The sequence below is a fragment of the Triturus cristatus genome, chromosome 7 (assembly GCF_964204655.1).
Source record: "Triturus cristatus chromosome 7, aTriCri1.1, whole genome shotgun sequence".
In the NCBI taxonomy this organism is placed as follows: domain Eukaryota; kingdom Metazoa; phylum Chordata; class Amphibia; order Caudata; family Salamandridae; genus Triturus; species Triturus cristatus.
In genome coordinates this window covers 1,256,318,288-1,256,335,807 of record NC_140590.1, presented here as the reverse complement: position 1 = coordinate 1,256,335,807, position 17,520 = coordinate 1,256,318,288, and the positions used below count along the sequence as shown (strand labels likewise).

The window sequence follows — 17,520 nt, the reverse complement described above, 5'->3', positions numbered from 1 at the left end:
ACCTAAGTTCCAGGGTTCATTGGCAATGCAGCAGCATATCCAGACCTTTAAGTCCAGCCGGCTGTTTGGTACCCTAACGGATATCTCTGGAGCTTCTTTGGACCCTAATCACCCAAGGGGGCTACCAGGTGGTCCACCACCAGTGGATTTGTCCATGGTGTCTACTGTGTCAATCGATTCCAGGGTAATCCGCAGCCCCAGGGCCACTTTCAAACCTGATTCCTCTTGCAGTGCCTCGACCAGTGTCCAAGACCTGAGTGTCTACACCACTGCTGGAGTGGGAGCTGATAGTTCTTCTGTCACCGAAATGAATCGGCAGCGATCTCCACTGAAATCTCAACTTCCTCAGACCGATAGGTACTTCATTGCGCCCTAAATGAAAACACTTTCCCATTCTTCTCCACTTAACCTCCCCATACCCCCACCCCCATGGACATCTCCCTTTCTTCTCCAATCCGCCCCATTCGTGGACCACCTCCAACCTGTTGACATCACTGAGGATTTTCATCAACAGGCCAAATCCACACCTGACTCCTTCACATAGGGTCCCCTTCATTGGAGACATCCCTGATGCATTGTTTTTCTGTTGCCTTTCCTCTGCCTCAACGAGTCCAGAACATTCGGGCTATGATCCTGATGTTTCAGCCCTTGGCTTGGGTCTCGGTGTGAGAGGCTCTGAGGCTTTTTAGCCTCTTCCATCCTACTTGTGGATCACGCCAGGTGGCACATGCGGGCTGTGCAGTGAGATCTGAAGTTTCATTGGATCCAGCACCAAGGCGCATGTCCGATTACATCGAGGTGTTGGAGGAGACTGAAAAAGATCTGCAGTGACAGTTGCTGGACTGCAATTGGCTGGTGACAAACTCCTCTCCCTAGCCCACGCAGTGCTAATGGTTATGATGAATGTATTGTTGCTGGGTTTGGGAGGTTATCTGGGAGAGGTAGAGATCAGAAGCCTATGATCTTTGGAGGAATCCCGTCTCCATATAAACTTGCGCGTTATTCGCTTGTCATTGAAAGCTTTCTACCCATCCATCCATCAAGGGAAGACTGGGGCTAGTTCTCATATAAAACACTACCGCTATGTGTTACTGCAGTAAACTGGGCAGAGTAGGGTCACGGTTCCTGTGCCAGGGGGCCCTATGCCTCTGGAAATGGCTCAGTCCTCAGGGCATTTCCCTGATCGTATAGTACCTGGAAGGATATTTAAAGGCCAGGCTGTAGGAACTTTGCCAACATTGCCAAAGTATTATGAATGGCAGCTGCACTCAGAGGTGGCACAAGGCATCTTCCTATAATGAGGAGATCCCTGGTCGACATTTTCGCCACCACTGAGAACAGTGTCCTCACTTTTGCAAGTTGGAATTCCCAAGGCAGTTCTCGATTGGAAAGGTCTTTGGCTTGAATTGAAGGTTGAGACTCCTGTAATCCTCCCTGTCTCAGCCTCTCATGCCTAAGCTTCTGAAGCTCAGGAATGATGATGCCCAAATCACCCTAGTGGCTCCAGAATAGGCGAGAAGAGTATGGTACATTAAACGTCTGGCCATGAGGATCTGTCCTCCTATCGGGGTGCCCCTTCTGGAGTACCTGCTATCCCTACAGCAAGGCAGGGTCTTGCACCCAAGCCTGCACAACTACACTTCAATGCTTGAAGATTTAGTGTCAACAGTTAACTGCTTTTGATCTCCCCTCCAAAGTAGTTAGTGCCATCGTGGCAGCCAGGCATCCCTTGACTAAAACGGTCTACGCAGGACCCTGGAGAAGTTTGTTGTCTGGTGTTCTTCCTGAAATATCCATACTTTATGTGCACAGTCATCTGACAGATTACTCTTTTGTTTATCTATCGGCCTGCAAGCTCTTGCTGTGGCAACAGTTAATGGTTATTTATCAGTTCTCTGAGCCTTTTCACGTTTACCCAATCATCTTTATTGAAATCACTTGGTTTGATGCATTTTTAAAAAAGGCTGACCCATAGGTTCCCAACAATACCATTTGTGTTGCCTCAGTAGGACCTCAATATGGTTGTCACTTTCCTAATGTGCACTTCATTTGAGGCGATAACTTAAACTTGTCGTATGAGTGCAAGCCCCAGCTGTCCAGCAACCATATACCACCTGTATCCCAGGCAAGCTAGTTTTCAGGAATAAAGCAACATTTCTCCCAAAGTTGTCTCTCCTTTTCACATAGGGCAGTTCATTACCCTGCCATCTTTATTCACCGCGCCTCATCCATCTAAAGAGGATGAGAGGCTTAATTGCCTAGAGCCAAAGAGAGCTCTGAGCTTTTACATTGATTGTACAAAGGACCTTCAAATGGATGATCAGCTCTTTGTGAGGTTATCTGAGGCGAATAAGAGAAGGTATGCAGAAGAAAAACATCTCTAAATTGATTGCCCTGTGTATCAAACTCTGATACTGAGTGGCCAAGAAACTGCCTTCAAAACGTGTACGTGCTCCTTCTACTGGAGCATAGGCTGCTACCCCTGCCTGGCACGCTGTGGCAGTCTTGGAATATGAAGCACAAAAAAGGAAGAGAGGGTCCAAGGGAGGAGTTTAAAGACCTGCCAGAAGTGTATCCCCATCTACAATAATCTCAACCACGATACTTCTCGGGTCTATCAAAATATTTATTAGTGAAAACGTGTCTCACGATAGAGCTCCTCTAGGGAGCAATCCCTTTAAGGACGAATGCCCTCACCCACCATAGGTGGCATGCTTCATCATATGGGCTTCTCCCAGTGAGAAAACCTAGTCTCAGTGAGACTAGGGTTTGCTCCCTACAGGAGCTCTATCGTGAGCCACATTTTCACTAATAGATATTTTTGATAGACCCAAGAAGTATTGTGGGTGAGTCTTGGTCATATGCCAGGCTGCTACATGGGCTTTACGTCACACGTTCACAAAGGACTACTGCCTGGGAAGTTGCCTGATTTGTCTGGTAAGATTTCCTGGTTTGACAGACCCATTCCTGTGTAGGTACTGCTTTGGTATCTATTCACAAGGTGAGGAATCTGCGATTGGAATTATCCATCAGAAGAATACATTATTTACCCTCGGAAAAACTCTTTCTGATGGATAGTCTATCTAACCACAGATTCCTCCTCTACCCACCCTCCTCCGCTTTCTACGGAATGGAATGAGATTGCATCTTAGAGATCTGCACACCGGCACTATCTGATTACTAAAGCTCTGTGTCAGATGGAGTGAACACTTATCAAAGAAATTGATGTCACTGTGCAGGTGGTGACTGGGGGTTGGCAGATCCGACATGGAGTCGCACAACACCATTTGCCGACGCACAAGAAAATTGCTGATAAATTCTGCGCATTCAGTCCTCCGCCTGGGGTTATTCACAATGTGAGAAATCTTCAGGTAGATAGATTATCCGCCAGAAAGAGTGTTACCAAAGGTAAGTAGTTTGTACTTTCTGAATTTGGAGAAGTCTTTATCATATTTATGCGTTTGTTGCAGGATGTCTTTAAACATGGTGTTCCTAAAGATAACTGACGCTAGACCGTGTGTGTACTTGTTTTCCTTTACCTCCGTTTGTGTGTAAATAAATGCTTTCCAGTTTAACATCTTGGGGAATCCTAGTGTTCAGTCAAATTAAACAGCAGGCCTGTGCTTCTGTTCAACAAGGCGCCACATGTAAAGGTCAGTTCACGTCTGGCGGGCCACAAGTACACCCGGGTGTCCATTAGGTATCCCATCGATAGTAGGTGACAGTGCAACAACTAGGAAGAGGATGCTAAGGGAATACCATGATGTGTTTAGCGAGGAAATAGGGACATTAAGATGATTCCTAATTGCATTGAAGTGAGACCGGGCAGTAGCTAAGATGCACAGTCAGGAGTATCCTGATAGTCACAAGGGAGGAAGTGTTAGGAGAATTTGAAAATGTAAAGTCTCTTGAGATTATTGAACCAATAAAATGACCATCTTGGTTGACCTCATTTGTCTTGTCTCAACAAATCAATTGATGTGTTAGATTCTGTTGACCTGAGAAAGCAGAACTACCAAATAGTAAGATTTACCTCCCAAATATAGAAGATCTGTTTGCTTTGATAAGGGTATTTTTTTGGTTCAGTCCTTAAGCTTTATCTCCTATATACAATCAGGTACTCCTACATCTCATGAGCAGGACACTGTTCATAGAACCGTTGGGTTGTTTCAAAGTTAAGTGTATGCTGTTTGGATTGGTATTTGGCAACAATATTTCCAAAGCTCACACAAGCTGTAAAAAGGAATAAAAGAGGTAGTATATTTTCCAGATGATCTATTGGGTAAACTACCAAACAGCTACGTTATTGCATGGTGGATTAGGTGTTGGGATCCTAAACTAGGAAGGTAGCGAAGATTTGCTGTATCAAGAGAGACCTGTCTGTGGTGTGAGATGATCAGTAATTGCGTGCGACCTAAAGAAAAATTAATAATGGAAATCAAAGAATGATCATCGTACCAAAGCGAGGGTTTCTTACATCAAAAGCATATTCCATGGGTTTGCTAAGAAGAATGCAGTCTGTAAATTATTAGATACAAGGCATTAGAAAAACAAATTAATGATGGCGTCCTACTGCCGTTGCAGAGCAAAATCGCCACAGATGCTAACACGATATTTCAATCCAGGTCTTTTACAACTGTTGATGAAAGATTCCCTTTATTAGAGTGAAACTTGTTGGTAAATGTGGACTGAATTGAGCACTTTAGTCAAGCTTGTCATTAAACTGTTAACTCTAGGAGGGATGTTGAAAGCCTCAGCGACAAATGGGAGGTTATCTCTGTTGCTGTGACCCTATTCACATAGATTGATCGATGATCCAGGTGCAAAGAATATGATCACTCAATGTTTTCTGATTACATATAAAAAAAAAATGAGGAAGATATTTGGAACTAATGTAGAAGGTAACTTCTGTGTGGAATTTAATGGATAGTGCCATATCAGAAAGAAGAGTGGGATTATGAGGAAGATGTTGTGTGAGATTGTCAGGAAAAAAACACTTCAGAAAAGATGTGGAAGTAAGATTGATGCGGGAATCAAGGAACTAAGTGGCCAGTGATGATTTCTTTGTTTTATGTTTATATAAAGTATTTACACCATAAGTAGCAAGGAAAAATATAATGAGTCATGAAGGACATGCCAGTAGTCTCAGCATAAAATGAAGAGTGGGGGATTTATTCTGGTCGCTGGCATTGGCCTTCTAGATAATATATTTACGGGTTGTGTGTTAAGTGAAAGCGCAGCTAAATCTCTGGCTATTTTTTTTAATCCTTTTTGTGTCTTCATTTTTCTTTGATTCATTGTTTTATTTTCGTCTAAACATTTGGGAAATGGGAGGTCTATATAAACAGTTATTCACTTGTTTTAACCCATTCTTCATGCTGAATCCCACAAACCAGTTGTAATCACTGTGGGTCTGTACATGTGCAGGTAGAGCAATGCACAAACAGAAAATGTGTGGCTATACATTTGCTCATAGATCTCCCTGCTTGTGGCATTTGCTTGGTTTTAGAACTGGCCTCAGACTCATGCTGTTTAAGTCTACCAGAAGCAGATGAAGCTTAATTGCGAATAGTATAGGGTTTTCTATTAAGGCATTTAATCCAATTTACTAGGGAAATGAGTGTTGTGATTGACTTTAAAAAATCAGTGGAACACTTGTTAAGAAGAAGGGTCCTTACATTATTCGATGGTGGGGTTTGGTTGTTTGAATCTTGCTTGAAGTTAAGCTAACAACTTGGATTTTCTCTTATTCTTTGCAGGATGTAACCGCCTGACCGATCAATGCCTGCAGCTCTTCAAGCGGTGCACCAGCCTCACTCGACTCGACCTCCGTGCGTGTCGGCAGATCACTCCTGAGGCCTGCCAGCGGTTTGCCGATGAGTCCACAACGGCAACCCCTGGCACTGGACCTTCCTTCAAATGCCTCGAGGAGAAGCTTTTGCTAAAGGACAGCTAACGAGCACAGCAAAAGACTCTTGGTCGAAAAAGTCCATGCTAAGAGGTATCCGATGGGGCTGGGCGTGGAGCAGCGAGTTGCACCACCAGAATCTGGGATGATTATGCCCACAAACCTGCCCCTCCATTGTCCCATGGTGATGTGGAGTGTTCAAGTTCCGAAGACGGTGAAGAAAGGGTTGTTGGAATGCTGTTCTCTGGTGAGGGGGGACAGCCTTGCCCCACAGATGTAGCAACAGATGGCTAGCACGAGAACTGCTTAGGCTGATCGCCTTCTTCAGCCTCTTGCCTTTAAGTTCTTTTGTTGTTTTATCAAAGTTACAGTGGAAGTATTCTGTGGTGCGGAGTGCCTCCTTCACGTGGGACCAGTGTTGGAGCCAGTGTCGACTTGAGCACGACAGGGATGTTCATCTGAGTCACACCAAGTCTGCAGAGCAGGAAGATGATAGACTGTGAAAGTGTTTTACTAGATGGTTTTTTTGTGGTCTTCTAGTTTCCTCACAGGGGTATTGATCTTGCTTCAGTCAACTCAACCTCCATTCCTGCGTGATGATATTCTGAATGCTTTATGCTTTTCAACCCAGTTGTGTGTACTGATCCACAAACAGATGGAAAGGAGTATTCAGGATTGTGTGTACACTTTATTAACAAATGGGCCGAAATATTCTTCTTAATATTATGGGTAGGCGGATGGCCAATTTTAGCCAGGAAAAACAGCAAAATCTGCAAGGGATTGCAGTCTGTGTTTAATAATACAGAAAAAACAGTGCTCCAACCCTCGTTTTGTGCTGGATAGGGTCTGTTCTAGAGGTCTGTACTATAGTTCCAACTATCTGTAACTCTTGTCTGTGAGGTAATGGGATAGAGAGATTGATCTTGTACAAGAGAAGTATAATGTTAAACACCTTTAAAATCATGGTTTATGCTTCTGAGTCCATTTGTGAATGAGGACCGGGTGTTTGTGGCTTAAGCCACCTTGTTTGTGGGAAGAAAATCATGTTTTCAGTGAAGAGACGTTTTTACTGCTCATTGGACTTGCCTTGACACAGACTCTGGTGCACTGCCAATTCTCCAGTAATGGCTGTTATACTGATATTGTCAAAATATGTGGCCACCAATGCCACATATGAGAGTATTTATATTTGGCCATGTGTATTTTGGGATAGGTGGCCTTGTCGGCTTATTAAGATATCTTCTGGTTCTCATGAACCCACTATGTGGCCTAAGCAATGTTCTCAAAAAGCAACTATCGCATTGGTATGGCAAGCCACAGTAAAAAGCTCACAGTTCAGAAATCTAGTCTCCTTGTTTTGAGTGTGTGACAAAAGTGATGTTATTAGAAACTGTGAAGCAGACACAGGATGTCAGAAAGCTGGCTGGCTAGTCATAGACCTGAAGGTCAGTATACCTGTCAACTAGTTAGCCAGATAGGAACAGTTTAGAGAGACAAGGGATTTGGTGGTAAAATGGCAGACTGCAGTGCAAACCACCAGGAAGGCCCAGGGTATACAGGCTAGCAACCATGCATGAGAATACAACACTTTTGGCTTGGAAATCTTTGTCTTGAACTAAGGAATGTGTGTTCCAGCAGAGCAGCCATTAGATTCTCATTAATGTCTGTGAACTTCAGCTCTTCTTCTTTTTGCCCTAATACAGGTTTGTTCAGGTTGTCTCTTCTGATCTCACAGGGGTGGAAACATTCTTTGATTCGTAACTGTATGTACAGAGCCCGGTACTTGCAAGCTGTGACATGATAGCACTGCAAATTGTCACACAATAGCACTGCAAATTTTCACTCCGTGGCCTTTGTCTGAGCACTGTTAAGCATAGCATGTACATTACTAGAGCCACAGCGTGCTTGCAGCTGTCACAGATGTGGTATATGGCCTTTCTGGTTGCAGACAATCGCACAACTACCATGGTCACAGCAGCTATCGGAGAGCAAATGCTTGCTTTGATACTCCTAGTACTCGGTCAAGTCAAGATTGACAGATATGCCAGCTGGTAGTTTTTCAGCATTGCGCACAGTAGGTACAACCATATCCAAAGACTACTTAAGTGTTTTCCACAGCAAATGGGTGCAATAACTCTATCCATTGGGGAAGAAGACTCATAGCACACGTTTCCATAGCACTTTGTTGTTAAAGGGCCATCTAATCTATATAGCCATTGCATTTTCCACAGCGTTTTCAGTTACTAATTACAGTCCAGAAAACTGCATTTCTTTGGCATCCATTATAGCTTTGCTAGAATTCTGACTTTAATACAAAATTGTATACAAAACAACCATCCTATGACACCCATGCAGCTTTTCTAAAACATAGTGGTTTAACACTGCCATCAGTGCACAGGACACTTGTTCCACAGTTGTGGGCTCCCGCCCTCTCAAGATGGCGATTTTTCTGGGACTGTCCCCACATTTCCAAACCACTTGCAAGTCTTCTCATCGCTTGGCTTTGCGGAAGGAGGTTGAATGTGGCTTGTTACTTAGCTTCACCAAGCCGCCTCCGTATTCCTTCTTACGAAGATAGACTTGATAGGCAGTGCCATAACTAGAGGTTTTTGATGCACAAACGCTTCGTCTCGCAAGCAAGCTGTTACAGCTTGCCATTCCTTTGGAATCAAAATGGAGAGAAACACCAATAATAACTGCCTCTGACTGTGAATGCCATGGATTTTCATCATGTGCCAAATACCGCTTACCCATTGTATTTACTCTGGAGTACGATTTTTAAGCTTGCAGCTCAGTGATTAAATCTTACTCCATATCCTGCTGTTCCCAAAGATGGTCTCTTTCGTCCATTGACAAACTCTGTGATGCAACCCTGTAATTCTGTATCAAGTGTGGTTGTTTGGGAGTGAATGCCCAGGATTTGGAATAGACTTTGCCTTTCGAGTCTCCCCACAGAGTTTTTAAAATAGGTTTTTAGGTTTCATTTGAGAACTGATGTCTGAGTAAGTTTAACGGCATTTTTAAGATTGCTGTAGGCCAATCCAGCAGATGTAAGAAATCTGCAAAATCCAGTGCTATTTCCCTGTTGAAATCCACTTTGACAGTCCCCATGCACTTAGCAGTAACTTGCGAAATGGGACTTAAAGCACTTGTAAAATTCACTTTTCTCCATATGAAGAATTATTAATTCTGTGGAATCACAAAGTTGAATGAAAATATAAATCCCGCTGTCCATTTGAACCGAAACACTTAACTTTGTAAAAGGGTTCGTGTCACCTCAAAATTTGTAGATTTTCATTCATTTAAGAAAGCTATTTTAATAATGTGTTTGTCTTTCGGCCCAATTCCAATTGCTGAACCATATCAACCATGTGATTTGAAATATATACATTTTCCCAATCAACAGTGTGATTAGAATCCACATACCCAAGCTCTGTTTTCAGTTGTTGCTATTTAGGATGAACTGTTTCTTGCAAGGGTGCATAACACGTCACATATTTTTGTTCAGGATTTGCTCCCAGACTTGTTATTAGTATAACAAAATTAGCACAAGCATTTCCCAACCTCTTCATCTATACACTGCCACGCTAAACTTTTGAGTCTGATGGCAGAGCTTTCATTAAGGGTAGAAAGGCTGAATCTTTGTAATGTCAATAGCAGGTGAGTTTTCTTTTCAGCTTTGATGTTAGACCATTTGTTGGTCTGTTGGGTGCAGTACCCTTATAATTAATGCCAAGCACTTGGGTAGGAAAGTAGGCTTCATAAATTACGGTGGTGATTAGATGCTCCTGTGTTGACTTCTTTTAAAAAAAAAAAATATATATATATATATATATATATATTCCTTGGGCTCTGTGAATGGGGAGGGAGAGTACTTGGAAATCTGGGCAGCTTGTGAGGCGGGTAGGTCGGGTTCATGTGGTTGACGAGGTGGAACTCATGAATGCGTGTGTGTGTTGGTGCAGAACACCCCCTGAAGTATCTTTGGACAGGGGAGAGAGGAGGAGCCTCAGTGTGGAGAGTCTACATGTGAGTAAGTACCTTGGCAGTGAACAGCTTAGCGTGTGATCTTTTGAAAAAGATGGGCAAGAGGGAGTACCCTTATAACTGCATGGAAGAGACTTTCTTCGATTGTCTGAAAGGCCCTTTTGAAAATTCGTAATTTTTGAGTAATAAAGTTGGGAGAGAGTGCGTATGAACTAGAATGCCTAAAAAAACCATGGATCGTCAAAGTACAGAAGCCTTTAGGAAAGCACTTGGGTCAGTCATGTATTTAAAGCTAGTAATCCTAGAGCAGATGTGTGAAACAGAGACCTGAATTGATATCATTGGGCGTCTGTAGGTAGAGCATGGTAGCAAAAGGGTGTCTGTCTGCATGACTGTAAATATTGGGATAAGCAAGAGCATAGGATACATTTTATTGTGATGTGGCTAACAGATGTTCACCTGCCTGCACTTGTCACCAAATTAATTAAGCAGGTTGAATCTTGACTTGTTAGAAATGTCTCTATCCTAGTAGCTAGAGTGCAAGGATTTTGACTTTGCCTCTGGAAGGAGTGGGTTACATTCTCTGTAAATTTACCCCGGTACTGATGCAAGTATCACTATTTGAATACTGGAAAGTACATACAACTGAAGAAAAGCATAAAGTGGATAAAACATTCACGCAGGATTGGAGCAATTGAGCATCAAGTTTGGGGCCAGCAATCTGTGTTGCCTACCACATGCCATCTCCCCTTTTAGGTAATCCAGTGGTACATTATTCGCCTCATCTTAGCAACGGTTCACGTTTCTCAAACCAAAATGGCAGCTAAGGGGAAGCTCACTACTGTATATGGCCTGGTGAAAGGGTGGTTAGTGGGTTTGGGAGGTATTTCTGGGAGGGTGGGTGGTGGTGAAGAGGGATCCAGGATATAAATGAACTTATTTCTGTTTTTGTGCCTATTCTGGCGCTGTGTCCAGCAATGTCATTGGGTTGTCTTGAGTGGGCTTTGTAACTTTCTTTACAACCGCATGAACGTTGGAATCGAGGGGCAAGGTTAAGGGTGATTTTGATTGTGCAGTAGCAATTGGGAGGGTGAAATTGGTTTGGTGGCATGGGTACATAAGGTGTTTGTGTACTTAACAAATGTGGGTGAGGTAGGATTTGTTGGTACTGTTAAGTACCATGTTAGCATAGCAGAACTAGTCTGGTCATTTTGTCTAAGGGATTCCGGTTTGCATTCTACATTTTGAAGGCTGCTGGGGGTTGCCAGCTGTTTATTCCTTAGGCATGACTTTTGGCTTACTGAACACCATGCTTCCATCACTCCCACTGCTGTGGTTCTGGAGAGATCTTTAACCACTGTAGCCTGAGTGTTCCAGGCAATCAGTTGCCGCTCTAAAATGTAATGCCACCACTGCAGGTGTTGTCTCATCTTCTTAATGATGGACTTTTCTTAAATCAATATTGTTTGCTTTCCACACTGAAACTGAGTGCAAAGGGTCATCCCTCTCCTTTCTCTGACACTCCTTGAGACTGTGGCTGACCTGCTCTTAAGATTATTGGCTGGTGCTCTACTACTCTGATGGATTGTGCGCCCTGTGCAAAAAATATTTAATTGCCAAACTGTTACTTTCTCTTCCACAATGCTCCTCACTCTGATGGGTCAATGCTCCTTCCTCGCTCGCTTCCCTCTCCCAGTTATCTGCAGGGGTCTGCGTTGACTTGTCCCCAAGTCTTTTCTGTCCCTTATGGTTAATGGGTGTTGACCTAGGTGAAACCAAACCACATGTCTGATGGTGGATAGCACTGAATTAATTCCCATTACTGTACGGGGTGTGTGTGGTGCCAAATGTCCCTTGATTTGCAGTTGCCTCCTTAGCTTGAGGAGCAGGTGGAGCATTTACCACTTTATAGTGAGAGGTTTGGGATGTCCAAAGTGCCACAACCATCTCCCCTGCATACACACGACAACCGCCATAAATGTGCAATATCTATTGTGTGATGGCAATCGGGTGGTGATGCCACCCCTCTTCACTGCTCTCTCCTCATTCTGACACCTTTAGGGATCTGGTCCATGCCAAAAAAAACATTTTTGCCAATGCATTTGCCACACAATTCCTGCCCTCTCCTTGACACATTGACTGTAACTGTCAGACCATGCATGTTCATTCCAAGAAATCTTAATTTGCTGTCAATTCTGCTTGTTAACATATGCCTTCCGCCACTCCTGCACATCACCGTCAGATACTTGAATGCTACTTGAATGCACCTATATCAGATTTGACGATGGGCATAGGGGTGGGAAGTTAAGAATTCACTACAAACTTTACGTGCAAAACAGGGAAGGTGCTTAATCGGTGATGTGAGGCACACAAACTACCCGTGTCATGAGACACACAGATGAAACAGGTACCATGGGCCCATCCCACACTGCTTTTTGATGGGTTGTTTTTGTTCTAGTACAGGAGGCTCGTATGTGAAGTGAGTATGTTGTAAACCACAAAATAATTAAAAACCCACAGTACAAATTGGCGTTTTTTGCCGTTCAACACCCAGTCTTTTGTGGTTGGAGCTTGTGCCTCCCTTCTTCATTGGAGTATGATTTGCTTTCCATTTTCCAACTGGTGTTAATGCGATTTCAGATCAGTTACATCCATCTAAATGAGTCTGTGTATGCTTTTTTCCATGTTTTCAAATATGCTCTTAAATTATTCTGATCCTGGCATCAACAAAACTGTTACCTAGACAAATTTGTTTGCTTATTCTGGACCTGGTCTGAGTGCAATCCTAACCCACATTTTAAGTCCCCTTAAAAGCAGTATACAAAGGAATTTGCTCTTTCTTGTAAAGGGAATGCAATTTCCCTTCCTTGTAGTCTGTTCTTGCTTATTGTAAAGCCTTTAGTAATGCACAGTTGACAGTAACTGCAGATTGTCTTAATTTCATGGCACCAATCTAGCTGCAGTGATGGTAAGACCAGGTTAGCTAAAGTAGCTGATCATTTTGTTGGTCATGGATTTTCGCATTACATGTCAGTTGTTCTCTGGGGCATGTAGTCCTGGCTGCTCTGTTAATAAAGATTTCAGAAAACTGTGAAGTAGTGGCAAGGTAAATGAGTATTTGGATGAGTCTGAGCAGTGAGACCAGTGAGAGACTTCTAGAATTTGTATTGCTATACAGAGGGACAAGAATAGACTGGCTTTTCCCAAATATGACTAAAACAAGACTGGTCATGGAATAGTTCTGTACGTACAGGTTGTCTGAAACTCTCCTTAGAATACCTGCAGTGCAGACTTATTCTTCCAAACTGGAGGTACTGCAACCGCTTAAAGTTTGTGGTAACTGAGAAGATTTGTCCACATTCCATTTTGCTCAAAGAGGTACTGCAGCTACTTTCCTTAAGTGAAGGGCATGATAGCGAAGATATTTGTCACCACTTATCTAATAAGAAAGCTCATTTGCTACCTCCAAATGTACAGAGCATACTCCAGTATTACTTTGTTTTTTGTCCCAAAGTCCTTCTAGAGCCATGATTTTCCAGGAAAGTCTAATTCAAACACATTGTGAGGTTCTGCGACCATTAGTTTTTGTTCATTAAAACCCTCTTCTTCATCGGAAGCAGGACACAAAATACATGTAAAATATTTACTCTTGCTGAAACGTCTGCTGCTCTTTGAGGGGTGCAGATCTTAATTTAATATTTTAAAATGTAAATCTAATACTCTGTCTTCATTGCTTACAGAAAAGATGGAATTGTCCACCAATCTTGTATAAGCCCTATGGAAAGGTGTTGAAGTTCATCAGTCTCTTGATTTTGGTTCCTGTCTGTAGAATGAACTGTGCACATTTGCCTTAACTACAAGTTTGCATTAAAATAAACTTGAGCATGGCAAGGTGCTCTATTCCCTTTGTCATGCTCTTTGTCCCAGGGCAAGTAGCTTTAGAGGCTATGAAATAGGAGCTGATGCCATCCACTATGAGTCAATAAAAACAGCTTGTTGGAAGAGGCTCTCGGCCCTTTGGTTTGTAGAGTTGGAGGATCAAGAATCGGTCTATTTGTTCTCTGAAGCAGTTAAAACACAAGTAGTAAGCAACTCAACATCCCAATCAACCCCTCTCCTCTACCCGTGTTCATGGCTGTTTTACAATATAAACAAAACCTATATTGCACTTAGCACAACACTCGATCCATTCCAGTATGCACAGATTCCTTTCTGCAGCTCTGAGTTAATTCCAGAAGGTGCAGAATTCCAGTTCAGGTTTTTCTTAATGGACCTGTACCTATTACATTCCAGGAGAACACAAAATTCAGTTCAGGTCTTTTCTTTCCATACGTCTCACTGAAAGTCTGTTCGAGGAGACACTGAAAGCCACCAGTGGTTGTCTGTTAGAGATGTCTCCAAAACGCAGTTCTGAACTGCCTCCTGTATTTAAATCCCCAGTCCATTCCATGTGATGCAGAAATCAAGCTCAAGTTATTTTCACAGGCTTCACCTGTTGCCCAACCTTGGAAGAACATAAGTCCAATTAAATCCATTCCAGAATATATGAACAATTATTTCAGGTAATCCCTATGTGTCTACAGAGAATCCATTCCGAAGGACACATTAGTCCACATCATGTTCTATTCTGCCAGGCCAGGTATCCGAATCTAATGCAAGTATGTAGTGATAAATGAGAAGGCTGACAACCATGGTACTTGATAAGTCCCCTGATAAATGCTTGGATGTTCCACAAGAGTAGCTATAGACTAGGCATTGGAAAAGGATGGTAGGAGATTATTTGCACCACATACTGCTTGAGCCAGATACTTTTTTTTTTGTTATTAAGAAAATACCTCAGGTATAAGGCCGACTGAAGCTTCCTCCGGCTTTTCGGATCTAACAGGGTTGTTTCACACTTGATCATAAAGCGACAAAAACAATGGAGGGAGGACGGAATCACCAACTGGACCAAAGAAAACTGGGTGAAGTTGTTCATGTGGGTTTTTTTGTGGTCTACATACGGGGGTGGGGAGTACTTTTTTGAATGAATGATTCAAAAAGCAGAACATGGTGTCAGAGGTATTGATGGGGTGGAAATAAGTTAACTTGTGATTGGCTGGCAGCCCTGAGTCTGCTCAGCAAGGCGAATCAGGATCGATTAGTGTTTCAGGGGTTTTATTGTACAATGTCCGGTTTTTATTTCTGGTCTTATGGCACTGACTTGCATTCAATCTCACGGTTTTATCATTGTTTACTTTTTTGTTCCGATGGTTTTTAGTTCTGAGTTATTTTATATAAACTTTTGTTTTCTAACCTATTGTCTCTTGGTTTTTTTTTGGTTGGGGGAGAGTGGAGGGTAAAGGGCCATCCGACTGACCAGAAACATGGAACAAAAAGACTTTGTCTCTAATTATTAGGCTTACTCAACAAAATGTCAAACTCCACAATTATGTTTTTATTGACACCTTAATCCTATTCCTTTCAATTTTGGGTTCAGGATCAGTTTGTTTGTGTATCTGCTGTCTATTTCAAAAAGCTTGCAAATGCAATGGAAAAGTTCCTGTGTTTTTATCACTGAAGTTCATTTTAGTTTTGTGTTCGCCTTTAAAACCTGTCTGCTTCTCTAAATTGTATAACTAAGATGTTTGTTGCTGTGCCGTTCATTTATATGAAATGAACTTGTAAAGATATATGTGTATATGTAGCAGAGTGAGAGGGCACAGCTCTAAAGGTGGAGGAAGTAAGTGTGTGGGAACAAATTCTCGGAGAAGAGGTAGGAAAGGGCACTAGTGAGGCTTACATGGATGGGAACAGTAAGTGAAGAGTGAGGCAGGAAGAACTATCAGATCTTGCTTAAATAAAACTATCTTGATCTCTTTTATGTAGTGCAGCATGGGAGGATACTGTAAAATTGTCTTCTAGAATGGAATTCCAGATTTTTGTGGCATAACAGGAGAAAGTCTGGTGCCTTTTCTTCTCTTTATTCCATCGCCTGATCTCCGGTCTGTTGAAGTTGATGCTGCTGGTTTTGCAGATCTCCTTTATAACTTTGGAAGCACTCATTGACAGATTTATAGGTGACACCACTGCTGTGGAAAAGGATGTGAGACAGACAGCGAGCACTATTGCTTGTAAGAGTGCGGTGTTACATTGTTAAACGTATGAATGCCCCATGAGGGATGCTTCTCAGATGAGGCACAAGAAGTTCCAAAATATAGGTTGGCTAGGCATTACCTCGCCTGGTTTGTCCAATTTTCTTATGAGCATAGGCACCTCTAGGACATTTGGCCTTTCTGTAGCAGATTAATGATCACTACTTCCCCACCTCAGTGACTGGGATACCTGTCATAAACCCATTCCTAACAAGCATTGACATAGCCAATAGGTCTCGCCTTTGGGACCTTATAAGTGTTTAGCCATGCAACAGTTGCGTAACTAAATACTTATAAGGTCCCAAACGCGAGACCTATTGGCTATGGCTATTGGCTATGCAGTGCGGCCTCGAAAGAGAAAGTGATCGCGATCACACATCAAAGTAAAAGTAATCGCGGTAAAGCGCAGCGCGCACGCCCGCGCACATGCACTGTAACTCTAGGGTGGTCTGGTAGCACTTTTTGGAGCCCTCTCAATAAGTCTCGGCAGACCAGCTCATGCGCTGGGTCAGGTGAGACCAAAAAAGTGGGCTGAACAAGCAAGGGTAGCTCTACCTAAGATCTGAAACATTTTCTATCCCATCCAGGATACAATTAAGATTTTGCTGAAAGTCTTTTACTTCTGGCCTTGCTGGGAAAATAACCTCAAAGGACTTTGAAATTGTTAGGAAGAAATGTATACAGTTCATGTTACACAGTTTCACTGCTGAACAATTTCCAGAAGCTGCTCACTGCAGATGTCGAAGGGGAGGATGTTTGTTCTCCTTTGGAGTTGACGGAAAAACAAGATTGCATCAGATGAGTTAAAACCAGCAAGTCTTTCAGCAGTGGCAGCCAAAATACTTGATTTTGTTTTGAACGGTACATACTCCACAATAAAATGATACTCCTGAAATTGCATCTTTTGGGGCAAGAATTAGCAAGTGGAACACCTGTGGGGAAGAGAATAGGGGACGTTCTCAAGAAGTGGAGGGACACATGGATTCTCAGTATAATTCCACACTCCTATTGCACAGAATTGGAAAAACACCCACCAACGTTGGGCCTAAAGCACAACATCCACACAAAGGGAGAAATTACTTATCTTCAAAAACAAAGCAAAAAAACTGCTACAAAAACAAGCAATATAAAAGTTACCCTTAAAAGAGATCAGTCAAGGAGTCTACTTCATATACTTCCTAATTCCAAAACCAGTCAAATCACTTTGGCCTATACTAAAACCCCACTTCCTAAACAAGCTCATAAGAACATAGAGGTTCAAAATGAAAACTGTGCAGGATAATATCCCTCAGCTCCAACAAGGGGATTACATGGCAGCCATAGACTTAAAGGACGCCTATCTGCATATACCAGTTTATCACAGACACTTAATGTTCCTGCACTTCATAATAAACAAAACACACTACCAATTCAGAGTGCTGCCCTTTGGTATAAAGTCCGCTCCCAGAGTATTCACAAAGTGCCTGGCAGCCCTAGCCACTCCCCTGAGAA

General features: G+C 42.6%; 1 protein-coding gene across 7 annotated transcripts in view; it reads left to right on the top strand.

Annotated features, from left to right (window-relative positions):
* Positions 1-6,873, top strand: part of FBXL19 (F-box and leucine rich repeat protein 19) — a 232,401-nt gene extending 225,528 nt beyond the window's left edge. For 6 of the 7 annotated variants that reach the window (XM_085618744.1, XM_085618745.1, XM_085618741.1 and 3 more), the window contains one exon: positions 5,760-6,101. In XM_085618744.1, coding sequence (XP_085474870.1) covers positions 5,760-5,956 — 197 coding nt within the window. In that variant the 3' untranslated portion in view covers positions 5,957-6,101. Of the gene's footprint in view, positions 1-5,759 lie in introns of all 7 variants that reach the window. The other variant, XM_085618747.1, reaches the window with a different exon arrangement.
* The last annotated feature ends 10,647 nt before the right edge of the window (positions 6,874-17,520 follow it).